Source organism: Hippocampus guttulatus, chromosome 1 (assembly GCF_054856545.1).
Source record: "Hippocampus guttulatus isolate MCC_2025c chromosome 1, RoL_Hgut_1.0, whole genome shotgun sequence".
In the NCBI taxonomy this organism is placed as follows: domain Eukaryota; kingdom Metazoa; phylum Chordata; class Actinopteri; order Syngnathiformes; family Syngnathidae; genus Hippocampus; species Hippocampus guttulatus.
In genome coordinates, this window is record NC_141261.1 from 22,715,703 (window position 1) to 22,732,911 (window position 17,209).

At 44.6% G+C, this 17,209-nt stretch overlaps 1 protein-coding gene across 7 annotated transcripts in view; it reads right to left on the bottom strand.

The window, feature by feature from the left end:
• Nucleotides 1-17,209, bottom strand: part of LOC147211012 (IQ motif and SEC7 domain-containing protein 1-like) — a 106,878-nt gene that overhangs the window by 20,569 nt on the left and 69,100 nt on the right. Inside the window, exon 1 of one of the 7 annotated variants that reach the window (XM_086120233.1) lies at nucleotides 4,035-4,395. The exons of the other annotated variants lie outside the window; for them this stretch is intronic. Within the exon in view, the coding sequence (XP_085976359.1) occupies nucleotides 4,035-4,099 (65 nt within the window). The 5' untranslated portion in view covers nucleotides 4,100-4,395. Of the gene's footprint in view, nucleotides 1-4,034; nucleotides 4,396-17,209 lie in introns of those variants that run through there. 7 annotated transcript variants of the gene reach the window in all.

Genomic DNA, 17,209 nt, shown 5'->3' on the forward strand with positions numbered 1-17,209 from the left:
CAGCTAAAGAAGTGACCGAAGACATATTATTGAATTGAATTGAATACAACTTTGACAATAAAGTTGTGTTTAATTCAATTCAATTATGAACCCGAACTACGTTTGCAGAGTACGCACATACTCGGTCATCTGGGGTTATTTTGAAAATGTACCTTAAAGTCAAATTACACTTTACAGAAAGCATTGTGACTTCGATTTTGACACAAGCACTTAGCGGAGCAATCTTGATGGGAGCTGGTGGCTTTTGTTAATCATTTAAAAAAATAGGACATTGTTTGTTCATTTGTTTTTTCTGTGGGTAACTAGCATATTTCCTTCAATTTTGTGCTGGGGTGGGGGGTAAAGCACAGTCTATGAGGTTAGAAGCTCAGAGTGGTGAAAAGTGGAGGAGAAAAAGAGAAACGCTTGCAGCATGCCAAGAGCCTGCACGGGAGTGAAATGTATGTTGAAGAGGGAAAGAGGGTGAGAACTCGCAGCAAACTATTCCAGAGACTATCTTGCTCTTATACTTTAGAAAACTATCGAAACACATAAACCAACATCAAAATATGAGAGAAATGTGTCATCTCCGTCCGCCAAAAAGTGGCAAAAGATATCCACCCGGTGCCGTGCGACTCTCTGCTCGCTTTTATCCACCGGGAGCGCCAGCGCCAACGTTGGCATGGATAAACAGCTCAGCTGGCAGTGATTTGCAGCAACGGGATTGAGGGATCTGGAGGGCAGTTTGCCCCCCCCCCCCCCGCTCCAAAAAAAAAACCTTTGCACAGCCCTCAGCCTATTCCCCCAGTCGGGCCTGTGGGAGAAACATTCCTCCATCCCGGAAAAGCAGAGTCACATCTATAGGAGGTCTGGGAATAGAGGAAGGTTAATGAAGAGCAGATTGCCGTGAGGTGCTGCCTCTCAAATGAAGAAGCAGTGGGTTGAATCAGCTGAACTTCCCACTCGAATACTTGACCAAAATATATTTTAATATGCAGTCTGATCAAATGTCGACCAGTTGATTAGTATTCATTTACAGCACTAATTGCATTCTAGAAAATGAACTCTCCTATCAGTCTTTTTTTCCCCTCCCTCACAATTTAAAGAGTCAAGAAAATAGTGTAAATGGCCAAGCATTACGATTTCCAGCTTGTCAAATGGCATGCACGCAAAAACGGCAAATTTCGTTGGCGTCAGTCTGTGTTGCTAAGGAAGTGCATCATGCTTTCCTGGAGGGGGCCCAAATTGACTCGGGTTTAAAGTAGACTATGAGTAAGAACTCAAAAGCAGCAGACAGTATCCCAGTGTAATACAGCCCCGCTACCTTCTTCATCTGTCTGCTCACCCAAGACATTTTTCCATGATATTTGGCAACACCTCAATATCACAGCCCTCGACGCACACACGACATGTGTTTCAAAGACAACAAAAGCAGATGTTCTCGCTCTGCAGAGGGCTCATAAATACAGATGCAAGCAGCAGCCCTCACAAGCACACATTCAGGGGAATGAATTCCTCAGGTAGAAGGTTGGAGGACCACACAGCAACATGCTAGCTGCCGGAGCTGGTCGTGTGGTGGCCAAATGGCCGACCTGTCAACCGTTTGCGTTCATGGAATCTTTTGACACCAAACGCTCGAAGATGAACAAGTTGCCGTTTGGCATGGCTGCAAACTGGAATGCTGCTCCATCCAACAGCCTGACAGTCGCTCAGTGGGCGCTTGTTACAAAGTTGACAAGAGTATCATAAAACATTTGGGTTCAAAAGCTGTGGGGTTTGGATTCTCCACAAATCACAAACTGTCTTCAAGCCTCCCCGCTTGTATGCGTCTGCATGCGACTGTCCCCCACATCAAACGCTTTGAAGGACCGTTTCATCTTATTGTAAACTGTACAACTGGAAAACCCACACACACTAGCCTGGTTTTAATAAGTGCAATGTACTCAACTAGGGTCATGAGCAGATGTTTAACATGAAAGGACAAACACTATGTTTCAAACCATATGACCAGCAACGTTTCCCGACCAATCTGCCCAAATTAAATTAGAAAGGCTTCTACATTGGCCTACTGTATGTCTGCAAGTTTTCTGTAATTACCAGAGCTATCTACACTGGAATCTCGAAAGTTGAATGTCGGAGAGGCAGAAAAATATGCCTCTTCAAATTATTCCAAATCTGACCACGTATTGTGTTCACCTCCCACTCTTTTTCCAAAAACACATACAGAAGATTCTTCCGTGTTCAATCCACCAAATAATTATTTCTGAATATTTCACACAACAACTTAACAGATAATGACATGACGCAGCCTATGGTGTAACTTTTATTCACAACACAAGGCAACAAGACCCAGCGGGTCTCGTCGGCAACACTTGGGCACCATCGGTGCAAAAACTTCCTGCAGCTGGGAAAAGTCAGGCTTTAAAAATAAAAGTGCACCAAACAATCAAAGATAACATTCTACAGAGAAGTGCTCTTAATGTGGACATAACTGGCGCAATATGTACATAGCTCACGTATATTTTTTGACTTTAAATTATGCTCTTTCATCGACTCGTACATATGAAATTCTAAATATGGTTAAATATTACTGTAAAACAATATGGAAAGTGCGGACGGTGACATATGGTCGGTGGCTGTGTCTTGCTCACTGATAACCCGAAAATAGATTTTTTGCCTGTGCGAAAGATTGGTTAAACATGGCCCATTTATATTTCTTCTCACCCCAGCTCCGTTAAGCCATACCATCGCGACTGACCAACACCATTGACATTCTCCGCTCAATAAAAACAGTGATGTTGCAAGTATGCTGCCGCTAAATAGCAATCGCTGATAATCTCCTCCAATGAATGCCTTGCTCAAAAGTGCTGCAAACAGCCCACAACGGGTTTGCGCAAGGCAACATCAACTTGTAATGAGAAAAAAAGTTTGAAAAGTATAAATTAAAGGTGGTTTACATGCTAAGCTAAAGGTTATAGCTATAGAGACAACACGCCAGACTCAGCCATCCAGCTACAGAGTTTGCGTGCAGATGTTCAGGTGATGGAGAAATACTGCTCGGCGGACAGTGAGGTGCTGATGGTAAAGTGCAGACTTTTTATCTTTCAGGGCAGTCCAGTTTTAATAAACACAAGATTGTTTGTTTCAACCACACATGACAGAAAATTGCAAATAGGTGTGTTTTTTCCCCCATGAATAATGGAGGATATGTTCACCCAAAAAATCCACAAACAGGTGAATTGGAGAATGCCGGACCGTGAATATTTGCAGAGGTCTACTGGACTGGTTGACGAAACCTACAACTGGCCAAGGATGGTTTTGATTTTGGGGTATTTCAATGCTGCTTGAAACAAAACCACTGTGCAGAAAATGTGACTGAGTGTGCAAAGTGGGCTGTGCTTACAGGACTAAAAGTCATCGCAAATCAATATGGCTCCCTTGTATATTTCCAGACCTCATTCTGTCTGAATCAAGGCGGCCCTCCTCCTCTCTGCTGTCAAGTCTCAACAACAAAACACCACAACAACAGCAATTGAGTCAATGTCATTGTCTTCCAGTGCAGACTGATTCAACCACCCTCCGATGCGCACTCAACACCTGCCCTTGATCCGGCTTTTTTAAAATAATAATTAACAAAAAAAAGAGCACAGTCATGTCCAGGAAGCGGGAGGGCCGCGACACACCACAGGAATGCCCTTCAAAAGGCGGGGAAACAATCCACAACTCACTGATAGTCGGTGCAATGGGAAGTAATACACCATGATGACATGAAGTGACTCAGAGAGACCATTTAAAGTGCACTGGCACTCTATTTCAACATAAGCCGCAGACTGGTAAACTATGATGTGGATTATGGGCAAATAAGTGCAGAACATGAGGGGACACCACACACAAGGCGTCTCTTTGCTGTTTAATAAACAGAGCTTTATGAGCTCAACCTCATCCATTGACAAAACATTCATGCATTCACCACATCCCCCACCCCGCCCCCCACACATACACAAGCAGACCCAAAACAAACACGCTCCCATTTGAAACTCTCCTCTGACTCTTACCAGCCATTCAGCTCCAGCTCCAGCAGGGACTGAGTCTTCTCGGAGTTACATTGCAAACACCACATGCTGGCCACCAACTAGCAAGACACGCCACCCAACATCAGTGGTCCCGCCAGTCTCCACTGTCTTTATGGATGCCTAGAAGCGTTCTCTAATGGACAAAGTCATCTCCAAAGCGCCATCTGTGATTGTTGGTTGTATCGCCACGCGCCATGCAGTCGGTTGCATCACTTGGTCTGCCAAAAAATGCACTCAGTGGTAGGTAGGCGGACATGGTCAGCGCTAAGTGGCAGGCTGTAATAATCTCTGACAGACAAGTGGAGCATTTTTGGTTAGCTCTTTCTTCCTCTGTGTTCTCGTTGTGCCGGGCTGCAAAGAGTGTGAGGGGGGCGGAGGCTTGGACACTGGGGAGTGTGGGTTTTTGCCAGACCCTGAGCACTGTGGAAGAGGGCGGGCTGTGGCGAGTGGGGTGCTGGGGGGGTGGGGGGGTGGGTGGGGGGGGTGTTAGTGTAGCTGGGTAGAACCAGAAAAAAGAGGATGGAAAAAAAAAAACCTTGTGAAACACTCATGCTGCAGGGAAGAGGGACACAAAACTGACCCAGAGGCAAAGGATGTAAGAAAATCACATTGTTCCGGAGTGTTATCAGCGAATCGAAATTTAAAAAAAAAAAAAGAAAGACTAGAGTTGGAGCTGGGACAAATGACTGCAGTACATAAACAGGAAAGGAATAGTATGAAGAGAGGATGCGACAAATGTTCTGTTAGCTGATCTTTAAGTGAGTCGAGACGTAAGAGAGCACTTCTATTAATAGAGCCTCTCAAGATCGTGGAGTGACGTGAACTAAGAAAAGAACTACAGGGGATTCGGTGTCTTCATCTGCAAAATACTAAATAAATAAAACACATGGTAGCATCTTCAACATTTCTTTTTTTTGCCTTTTTTTTTTTCCTCTGACCAATTTCCTAGATGATATTTACCGCCGACAAGCTCCCAGTTCCATTTCCATCCAGCTTCACGCTTGCGGTTGACCCTTCAACCGAGTCTGTTTTGCAGACAGAGTTGAAGACTAATAACCCCCCGAGAGAGGGGGGTTGGGGTAAAACTGCTCTCCGTTCGAGGTATTTTCTGTCTAATGACAACAGACACAGGAAACTGGAAGGAGACGTTTATCGGAACAGTCCATACCAAAAGATCCTTTCATGAGAGGCAGACAGAGCAGGTTCGTCAAAGGAGTCACAATTATGAAGGATGACCATGGGCGCGACTGGACGACTGATCTATTTTGGTTTGGAATCCCGGCCCTGCTCACGAGTGCCTACAGCTGTGAATGCTAAAGCTCCCGAGAGTCAACTTACAGATTCCAGTTGCAACCGAGCCACTCGCACAACAAAAATCTCTTTCCTCCTGGGTGCCGGGAAACAAAACGGAGCCATTAGGGAACAAAATATATTTAAGATGACGCTTTGCTAGGAGTTATCTCATAATGATTTTCCAATATCTGCGCGATGATAGCGGTCTCAGTGCGAGTGTTGCAATCCTAAAAGACCAGCAGGATCAGAGAAGCAGCAACGTTTATTTGTGTGGGAAGGAGATAAGAACGAGGCTCCGATAGTTCTGAAATCCAAGGTAAAAGTGCTGTGTTCCACTGGTAATGACAACTCTAGGAGCCGATCCAGTGGAATCCTCTGGCTGCCTCCAGATCTCTTGTGTTACGATGCCGTCTAGTCATCCTGTCTGGTGAAGGCCCACTCCATCTCCTGTGTTCAGCCCGCATGCTTCTCTGCTGTGGAATGATGTCATTGAAAATTCCAAGCAGAGGCCCTCTCACTGCTCATAAAACACCATTTCTTCAACTCAATACATATGGTCGCTCTGCTTTTCTGCTCCTACTTCATCACCCTCCCCGAGATCTAAAGTCCTCCTTTCTTTTTCGAGTTGGACGCATGACACATTGCGGAAGGTCAAAGAGGCACACGGTGGTCAGCAATACACAAACAGATGTCGCGCTATCGAGAGAAAGGAAGACAAAGATTTTCCCGTGCACTGCAAAGATTTGCAAAAGACAACAGGACAGAAGGAGAGCAAACGAAATGACGGAGGAAACGGATCGCTTCCTGGAAACTTGGGTCACAAGATTTTGGTATGTCGCCGCAGTCTACGTTGACATCATGCACAGTTTAACATCATCGGCATTTTCTGGGCTAAGAAACGAAAAATAAAAGGAAAACTCAGCCCTTGCCTGGTCTGGAAACAATTAGAACAGACTGATGTCATAGTTTGATACAAAAGCATATACAGACGACTTTGTCTAGAGGGTGGGGGGGGGGGGGGGGATGATTCTTTTGCTTGGGAACAAATAATTTCTTTGCCCAAAAAGCATCTGGTTGCAAATATGGTTTTTAATTTGGCCCTGAAAAAAAGGTAATTCAAGGATGTGTCGCCTCTGCCGAGCATGTTTTGTCAGCAAAGCTTGTGCAGATGAGCTGCCTGAAGGACTGCTCAAAGCTCATCGATCGATTGTGATGTGGTTTCGAACACTGGTCAAGTGCAATCTATGAACTTCTTTTAGCTTGTGTCTTTTTGAGTTCTTTTTTTTTTTTTGCCTTGTCCTCCTTTAATGTTGCGTAAATCGCTTTGTTACAGCTGCAGCTGTTGTGAAGACGTTATAAAAAATAAAGATGTATTGTATTAGTCCACTGACATTACACCAGTATCATTTCAACCAACCAGCAAGATTGATGAAACGCCATCTGAATGGCTCCGAAACACCATCCACTCTTGACTTTTATGCATGTTCATTTGGAGATTGAGCAAGTTTGTTCTGGTTTCCTCTCACATTCCAAACACATATGCCCGTCAGGTGGGCTGAAGGCATGGAACCACTTGGAGGACATGGACAGTATTCAGACATCCGCTGACCTGTCTTGTCTGGATCTTCTTGGGTGCACACAGACGAACCAAGCAGAATTTCACTATTACAACCTAACCACGTTTGCGTTCTAGTTCTCGCAATGCAGTAAACTTGTTTTTTACGGGAACTCTGGCAAAGCTGTACCCTTGATTGCATGCATATGTGATCTGCCTCACTCCATAAAAGACATATGGAGGTCATGTATGGTGTACTGTTACCATTATTAGGCGCCGGAACCGTTTGTCCTTTTGAAACAATTTCCTCTTAGTTTGGTTGCTGGCCAGCCAGCAAATTACTCTGAAGCTTATTGTCCAAAGCCCGGCCTCCGACACAGAAATACATTACAGCACACTCGTCTGATCTAAAAATATGCCCACGTGAGGTGACCCAATGTGGTAAACACTCTGTGAGTGACATTAACAATGCAGTGATGAGCAGTGAGAAAAAGCGTGAATAACGGGAATAAACTGCTGATGTCAATTTACGAGTGCAATTTGATCAAATCAGCATGTTCTTGTCTTGTCTTTACAGTCACAATACAAGCATCTCTTGTGGTTTTCGCTCAGAGCGGCTTTGTCTGTAAATGTGATAAACACCACAGCGGGTATAAATAACTGAGGCGGGTATAAGAGCCAGGCCCTGCCACTGCCGGCAGACAAAACGGACCATGGGAAGCAGTCTGGGGGGGGGGGGGGGGGGGGGGGGTCCTTCAGGAGTAACAGTGCCACTCGTTGGTCAGAAAGTGACATGGCAAGTAACTCTGAAGGCACACAATCGGTCCAGGGGGAGGAAGAAATGTGCAATGATGTCATTTGGGAGCACTGCGGTCAGGCGTGTTTATAATAGCTGTGGGTGGGGAGGGTGGCTGGGTAATTCAAAGAGGCGGGATGTAAAATGACAAGCTGGGTTCGGCTGGGGAGATGGGATTGGTCAAGGTGTGTCTATTTAAGTTGCAGTGAGAGCATCACACCTGTTTCACTTTGAGCCGCTATCCTGCATATTTTTAGATGTTTCTCTCCTCCAGCACGCCTGATTCAAATGATCGGGATTGTTTTCGAGGCTCCTGCAGAGCTTGCTGATGAGCTGATCATATGAATACGGTGTGTTAGAGGAGGGAGAAATCCAAAACATGCAGGGTAGCGGCCCTTGAGGACATGAGTTGCCCGCCTACCCTTGATATAGAACATGTGGCGCAGTAACGATTCAGTCAAGACCGCTATTCCAAAAAAAAAAAAAAAAAAGTTATGCCATCTGTAGCCAATTTATTCAGACGTGCGGCTGTTCTGGAATTTTACATCCAAGCCGAGGAGTGCAGCATTAACAAAATAAGCACCAATCAACGCAAGCATACTGGCTGACATTGTTGAACAAAGAAAAGTCAAGGGAGCTGATGGTTTGTGCAATGTAGTGTGCGCAGAAAGTGGGCGGCAGTTGAAATCAGACGCCCTCAGTGATATTTGCCAATGAAGACAACTTGGGATCAGCTGATCCTATTGAATGTGTGTCGGGGCGGGAAAGTGGGTCATCGGCCTATGAAAGAATCAGCCGATTGAGCAGCACGTGCACGCTCAAAGTGCAGGCCCTTGATGGGCCCGTAATCGCACAACACTAACACGTTTCAGCTTTTTCAAATTATTACAAAACCTTTGTTTGTGTTTTGTGCTTTTGAGAAAACAAAAGTCTGGTCAAACAAATGCCACAACACACCATAAATGAAAATGCCACATCACAGTAAGTAGACTTTTGCATAAACTCGTGGATCCCCATTCAAACACACTCAAACCAGGAGGGAGGAACCACGACTCTTAGTTTGCTCACTATTTTGAAATGAGCCGGTTTCGGTTACAACACCGGGGCTGCGGCCCCGAGCTCAGAAAGGGGTGTGAGGTTTCAATTTGTCATCCTACAAGGCAGGAATTACTCCGTTTTTCAGTCCATTCGGCTTGGGGCCAGTGGGTTGCAGGTTGAACGATTACTACTACGGTACTCAAAAATATGCAAATAAGGACCAGTTGCTTAGAAACCAGATCACTTCCAGAGCACTGTCCTTGAGAAAGACAGAAGCCACCATTTTCTCTGTGTCACGGCACTTTGACCCAAAATGCTCTCTCCGGTAAGGGAAAAAAAGCATCATGGGACATTTTAGGTTTTTTTTGGGGGGGGGGGGGTAACATATTTCCTGGTGTTCTGTTTGGGAACAAGGCAGACTGGCACTCACCATTTTAGGCACAAATCCAACCCTATCCATTGCCCGCCCCAAAAAAAATCAATCAATCAATTCCAATCTAAACTGCAATTAGGTCTTTTTCTGTGTGTACGTACACACAATCTGTGGAAATATTTAGCAAGAGTATCCACATTGTGCAGAGCCAGCAGAACAAATATAGCGAAAGGATAGCAATACACACAATGTCGGAAAGATTCAAATATCATGATCCTTTGTCAGTTGTTCTAATGTCCTGTGATGATCTTCAAGCACAAAAAAAACAACACCCCCGCCATCTGCTCCCCAAAACTAATAGCTCTGTGGTGGCCAACCAACCAACTGATCCCTCCCCAAATGACGATCAAGCCAATGTGGTCTGTCAGCAGAATCCCAGTCAGAAATAAACATACTGTATCTCCAGTGTGTCGAAATGACATCTTTTGTGCGGGAGGGTGTGTGACCGCTCGGCAATGCAATCAATCCAGGCACAACTCAGTGACATCAATGAGCAAGCGACATTGACTGGAAGGCTTATAAGGAGAATAATTGCCGTTCCGCTCCAATTGCATTCACTAGCTGCTACAACGGGAATCAGATAAACAGCAGGTGACGAGAAATGTCTTGTTGCCGCTCATTCAGTGCAAATCCCTCACAAGATTTCATGAGCAGCCAAGTATGAATAAATGTTGAGCGCTGACTGCAGCACAAATGCGAGACGTGCACGTGATATGATCACGGAACGTTTTGAACTGCTTGTCGTCCAATAACGAATTTGTCACCGAGCGGAGGCACAGCCGTAGTAGAGATAATAATGCTGCTGAGACATTGCACCAGTAACTTCCCCGACGCGCGACAGTATAGCTGCTCTCAACTGTTTCTTCAGTCTTGCTTTTTTTTTTTCCTGGCAAAGCCACCAGTGCTTTGGTGGCATCAGAAGTCCACAAGGCAAATATCTCAAGAACCTCCGTGCTCCGTTGTCCACTCTGGCAGAAGTCATTGTTTGTGTCGGCGCAGCAAATAAAGGCAAGTCTTTCTCACAGCGGCACCAACACGTCTTTTCAGTCCTTGATCAGGTGGAACACGGGAGAAAGTGGGGCTGACACAAGAGAACGGAAAACATGTCAGATTTACGATCTGGGCAGAAGGCACAAATGGCTGTCATCACTCTTGGCCTGTCGCTGCGCGATTCGGGCATCACAAAGAGACTTTACTTTCAGCTTCTGTTCCTCTAAAATTGAAAGCACACCATGAATTCCATCCTAATGACCTCATTAAGATGACAAGAATGAAATCAGCCAGTATAAAAAAGAGGCTTTAATTTGAAGGGTTTGGACACAAAGTGAAAAGGTTGTAAATTGTCAGCGCGATTGCCACCAAGTCCGACATTGAAGAACCTGCAGGAATTCATTGCTATTTAATCTGTGTGGAAAAACTATGTGGCAGTTTAGGGGATGGAAACAGATGATTCAAAGCCAGTCACGAATGGCGGCCTCCACTTTTTCCACAGATGCTGCCATAGCAGCAGTTTCAGCTAACTAGACAACATGTTACTATTAAAAGAGCACAGGACAGAAATGAAAGATTGATATTATATTATATTATTTATTAACTCATTCCCTCCCAAAGACGTTTTTAAACATCTTTTCAGACTTGGTCCAGAATTGGCTGGTATTGAATTGGGTGGGGTGTGGGTGAATTCTAAATCTCCATTCTCAGAAAAGAAATCCAATGTTTCAGAATTTATAGCTGATTCAATTACCCCCCCCCCCCACTCCCCCCAAAAAAACTTCAGTACTAAAATGTGCATACTTATGTATGGTAGCTGGCACACCAATTGATGAACCAAACTAAAACCCACCTTAACAGTGGGCCAATGAAAAACTCGGATATGATGTACGACAGCACATGAATCTGAAATCCCTGCTTGAAACGTACAGTAAATAAATACCGTCTAGAAAATATTGGAGCATATTGTGCTAAATCGTTTCCTCAAAATTGTGCTCTCAAATCAGACATCTAATTTCTTTCCGAACTGCAAAATAATACATTGAACTATTTTTCATGACTATTTGGAAAACCAATTTGCATTGTTTTGTCCCTTCTCTTGTGTCCTTTCTAGCTGTCATTATCCATCCATAATGTCAAAAAATAGTCTCATGTGAGATGCATTAGGACACGCACAATTTTCTCTATTCACACACTTCGGACACACTTCCCCATATTTGTAAATGTACTATAAAAGTTACAAGACAAGATCAGCTCAAAGTAAACTGTTAACTGTCTTTGAATGACCTTTACTTCAAGTGTTATTTTAAACGCAAAATATGATTTAAATAAAACAGTAATAACACATGTACATAATTATCGGTTGGTCATTTCATTTCATTTGCTGCTGTGTGATTTCTTTCACATCAGACCTCATCACTGGCAAAGAAACAAGTTTGATGTCGACTGCTACAATAGAGAATTAATCAGCTGTTTGGACATACTCATTGAAAGCCGCAGTTGATGGCTCCTTGACAAAGCGAGCTAAATTCATAAGGAAACTATTTTCTGATTTGCAGCTCTCCTGATGATGTGCTCCCAAAATGGACACTTGGGAGATTGATTCATTAGAAATTTGAACCAATCTCTGGAGATATGTTTGAATGAGGAGCCTATACAACCGTGTTTCGCCCCTGAACTCTCAATGTCTTGCTCAGGGGCACCTCTGCAGTGCGAAGGAAGTGAGCCGGCTCCACCGGTTACACACTAAATCATCCCCAGTGAAGGGCAGAGTTTGGAATAAGAAGAGGAAAGAAGTGTCCTTCTAGGCAGGAGTTCTTTTAATTTCTTAGAGAGCAAAAATCTGAAAGATAAAGCACTAATCCCACTCCACCTTCTTGAACAGGAACAAAGCAGGAAGAGGAGGAACCCCTCCTCCTGCGCAGGTCACGAGTTGAGTGCTGAGAAATGATTCCAGTCAAAGGAGATATCCTGAGTGTGCAAGTTCCATTCATTCCACATTTCCACAAGCGCCGGTTGGTGCAAGTCAGCAACTCTTCGATTTCAACATGTGCAACCAGGAAGGATGTGACAGTGAACTCTACAGAAGGGCGCAGGACTCCTTTTGCGAATATAAGCCCGTTGATGAGGGGGTCACACATCCCCTTATTTATTTGATCAGCTGTCGGGCTGATTAAACGGCTCATACTCATCGATTGACAGAAGTTGTATGACTATGTCAGTAATGACCCGCATCTCACTTGGAGCAAGATCGGCAATCAGTCCTCCACATCGTAGATGCACGTGAGCTAGCCGGCCGGCCTGGAACGAGCCAACACTCTGCTTGCCCCAGCAACGCTTTCCGTATCATTGACTGGAAGCGCAGCCCTGGCCTGTGCCGCGCCATCGATCTGCAGAGCCTTCAGTTACTGATTAGAGCGTCCGTTCTCCCTCAGCCCGCACGACTGTTCCTCAGGGAATGTGCTCATTGTATTAGAACTGAATTTTTGACATCAATTGTAACAAAGATGAACAATTTATTAGTGGTGTAAGGGGAGAGTTGGTTATTCTCAGATGAAATATGGATCAGATGTGGAAATATGTGACAGGATGTTTCTCCCACCTTCACAAAACTCTCGTGTGCAGGACATGGGCCTTAATCTGCCATTGTACGTAGCCATCCGAAACACACCAGCTGTCAGTCAAAAGGTTTTCGCACACATGTGGCCATCCATGACAGGGGCGAAGCTTTTCTTTTTCTTAGTGCCGTCCATTTCCCCCAATGTCTGAACTGACTGCTTGGATTCTAACTACGTTTGAGTCGAGAATTCTGCACTCGCAAATTCATGTATGACGGGAACCGTGTGGTCAGGCTATGAAAATCCTTTAGATGTCATCTTGCCTCAACATTGTTGAAGTTATACTTTGATTAAGTTGGTTTGGCCCTGGGCAGAATACGTGCCTAAAACCCGTTAGCTTGGTCAGAACAATTAACACTTGTGGCCATTCTCAATCGTGACAGGAAGCAATTCTCGATTAACGTCAGTTGTCTGACTTGAACTTTTTCACCAGTGAAATCGACCAGTACTCATACTGTACATGTTGTGTCAGCCAGTTCACACGGAACATAGTGAGTCAGCAACTTATTTACATCTTCCTGACAGGATGAGCTATTTGCCCTTACAGAATGTGTTCACGAGATCCTACGGAGAGGCTCGTCTTTGCATTTAACGGTAGAAACAATTCAGTATTCATTTCACGGAGTTCTGCATCCCTAAAACTCGATGTACTGCGTTACAAGACTTCGATTTGGTGCAGGCCCCGCAGAACGGGCATGTTGAAATCGCTAAAGTACAATTGTACTGAGTTGAATGTAATGTCAACACACACAAAAAGAGATAAGCCAAAGGGGAGGGCATGCATGCATGCGGTACAGTCACTCTCACGCTTTTTTACTTCTAATTGGCTCTAATGACTGCCTCGCTGGGCCCTCCATTCAAGTCTAATCAGAGCAGGTCCAGTTGGACCAAGATTTCAGTAAACAATTGCCGCAAACGGATCTGTGGTCATCGTGCAACAGTTTTCACTGTAAATATGTCAACAGGAACAATCAGCAGGAATGTCCCGGGGCAAAGTAGGACTGGAGGGAAAAAATCTGTTTACAAAGAGTTCAGTGATAATGCAAGGCTTCAAATAAGATGTTTCAAAGCCCGAGTTGCAGGACAAATTTTGGATTCAATTAAAGAGTTGCTTTTCAAATTAAGTGAATGATTTGCAAAACTGCCTTGCAATACAGTATCTCATTGTGTTGCACATTATTATTCGTGAAGTCTAACACATTGCTCAAGTGCAAACATTTTCTTGCATGCGTACATAAACACATCTCTTATTTTATCATGTATTTTGTATCATTAAAGACCATGACATTAATGAATTAGCATCAAACGGGGCTTCCTGTTTTCAGACTTCTGTCTGTACTTTAATGTTGCTTGAACAGTATTGGAGTTGCAAATCTTGACACCATACCCATGGCGCAGTGGTTCTTTCAAATGGTGGGTGGGGGATTTGCAGAGTGAAATCACAGACAATTTTACTGTACATGATTGTGTAGTAGGGACTGAACGAGGCTCGAAAAGCCCGAAAATTAGGCGCCGGTAGAAAGGTTTCGGCTACATACTTGCTACTATACTTATACATATATATTAGAGCTGTCAGTTTAGCACGTTTTTATTGGCATTCATTTAAATGAATTTTAACAGGATTAAATTTTTTTCTCGCGAGATTAACGCGGAGCACGTCACAGCGGATGTTACGTTGCTCTATAAAAATGTATGTAGAGGAACAGTAATAGGATGCTGTTGTAAAATATAAAGCTGTTATCGTCAGACAATTAAAACTGTTAGTATGCAGGAAAGTCAAACGCAAAAATCTATTTCACCATAGTAGCTTCACAATGACATGAAGAGAGAAATGAACTTGTCGATTATGCACGCCCAGCAGTCAGACAACACGATGAACTACTTCCCCCTACCTGCAAAGAACACACACACGCAACCTACCTCCACTAGGCTGTCTCCTGGTTGAACCAGACAGCGGTGCAACCTGATCTGGGCCTTGATGACAAATAGTCACCAGTCCGAGACGAGACCAAGGTGACCGCGGTTACAGGAGAGCTACACACATACACACTGTGCCCCATCAGCAAGCGGCGGTGTTGGACTGGTTCGTATTGCGCTAATCAGCACATTTTCCTATGAAAACGTCAATGAAAGAGGAGTGCACCCCCCCCCCCCCCCCACCACCCCTCATACAGAGCTCTCACTCTTCATTGTGACTCAGGTATGTCTCTCCGACCTTCATTTCCATTCTTTGTAGCTTCCTGTTCATTTATTCAGCTGCTGCCTTGATTTATGTGCTTCAGTGTTGGACACGTCCACACAGAGGCTGCATGTAGCAGTCGCAGCTCTGCAAGGTCAACAATTGTGAGCGCGAGTGTGTGCGTGTTATTTTTCCACGCTCTTCAGGACACAGGGTGCCAAGGGGGGAGAAATCTGAGCTCTCGACCAGAACCCATATAAAGACAGACGGAGAACAACACAAGATGTGGTCGGATTACATCAAAGCTTCAGAATGCCAACTGAATAATTTGTTTGTAATGGTGGCATTTCATACTAAATCCGTTTCTTGAATGAAAGGAAGAATCGTGTCTGAGTTTGATCTCAGATTCCTATCTGATAAACAAAACGAGCTGCTCTCTGAATTGTCAAGAGCCGCCTTTCTGTGCGAGAGCAACTTCAAACAAGGTCACGCTCAGGTGTCGCAGTTTTGCATCAGAATCATTATACGAACCTTGAATGTATAAAATTGGCTTTGAGAAAGCTGCAGGAGTTCCTGAGCACCCCTCTTGGAAACTCCCTATCTGCCTCAATTTGTCTTTTCGCACAGTCGTGTTCATTTGTGCGGTTGTTTCATTTCTTCGCTCTCTGCCCTTGACTTCCTCACGGCGCTAACCTTGAAATCATTTGACCCGGTGGGTGGCCATTAAGCAGTTAAGACAAGTTTGACGACTAACTTTCGAATCTCTTTTACGAGAATGGCAGATTGCTCGCGCGATGGGAAGAACATTAACATCGAACGTCAACCAAAAGGCAGGCTCGGGAGATTTTCATCCCTTGAGGCTGTTCTCTGCCCTGAATCCACCAACAGATGGTGCTGGTGCGCAGTCAATGCAGCACTGTTCGACCAAGCTCATAACAATTCTTTTTCATGAGGGATGTGCAAACAGGTGCATGTAAAGCAGAAAAGCAGCCGGGAGGTTATTGTTTAATAACAGCAAGGAATAAAGGATTACCACTGGCCAGGGACAGCTTCTCTGGGAACTCATTTAAACTTCAGGCAGACGTGTCCGAATCCAACTGAGGAGCGTTGGCTCTCCTTTGTCACTAAATGCCCGTTTCAGCTTTGACTGGCTCTTACTTTGATAGTGTAAAAATCCCTGTCACCTAAAGCCTGTTGTACACACAGCCAAAGGCTGTGTGAACTTCTGATTCATCCTCTGTGGCAATGTATTAATTCTCAAGGAAAAAAAAGAATAATCAGGAGACATTACACGACGAGCATTGGTGAATGACATAATAAGAAAATCAATTCCAGATGGAGGACAGCTGAGTGATGCAGGCATTAGGTGCGTCTCCGAGGACGGCCCAGCCGATATTGAAAGCGAGATTTATCGCAATTGCACGCACGTGCACAGACCTCAGAAGCCGGTTGTCAAGGCAACAGCTACGGCAGGTCAAAAAAAACAGAAAAAAAGCAATGCATGAGAAGATATGGATGTGTGGATGCAGGCAAACACACAAGCCTGTACACTGCAATTAGCAAGATCAGAATAAAAATTGAAGTCTAATGACCGCTTACTCATGCCACTTTCCACTTCTCTCCATCAGGCTTTTCACAAAGCTACGTGAACAACCAAATTATCACACAGAATGCTTTTTTTTGTCACTGTAATGATCCATTATACAGCTGATTGTATACTTGCATGACACACCAGTATTGTATCACCGCATTCAACTCCGTCATCACAGGATGATGAAGGACCGCTTTGTTTCAACGGGTAAATACGCCATCCTAACATACACGCAGCCACAGAGTGAGTTGGAAATAGTTCATCCGAGTGTAAATTATTCATCAATTAATGTGTAAGGCGCTGCATGGTATCAGCGAGACCACAGGGGGCAGCATTGCACAGAGAAGAGCTGCAGTGCAGTAGAGTGAGCTCATCACTCTTCTCTTCTCCCGCCCTGGATCTGTAATCCCCCCACCACCACCATCACACTAACCCCCTAATCCCTCTCTCCTCCCCTTGCTCACCATTACATAAGTTAATGCAGCACACACCCTCATTATTCTGCAGGCGGGCGCTGTGAGGAGATGCGAGGGAATACAGGATGCCATTAAAAGTCAAATGAGAGCCCAAAGAGGCACGAAAAGAGACCCTGGTTTGAGAATCCCAGTTTTTCGTCACGTGCTAACCCCCCCACACTCCCAACCCCCAAAAAACAACAACAACA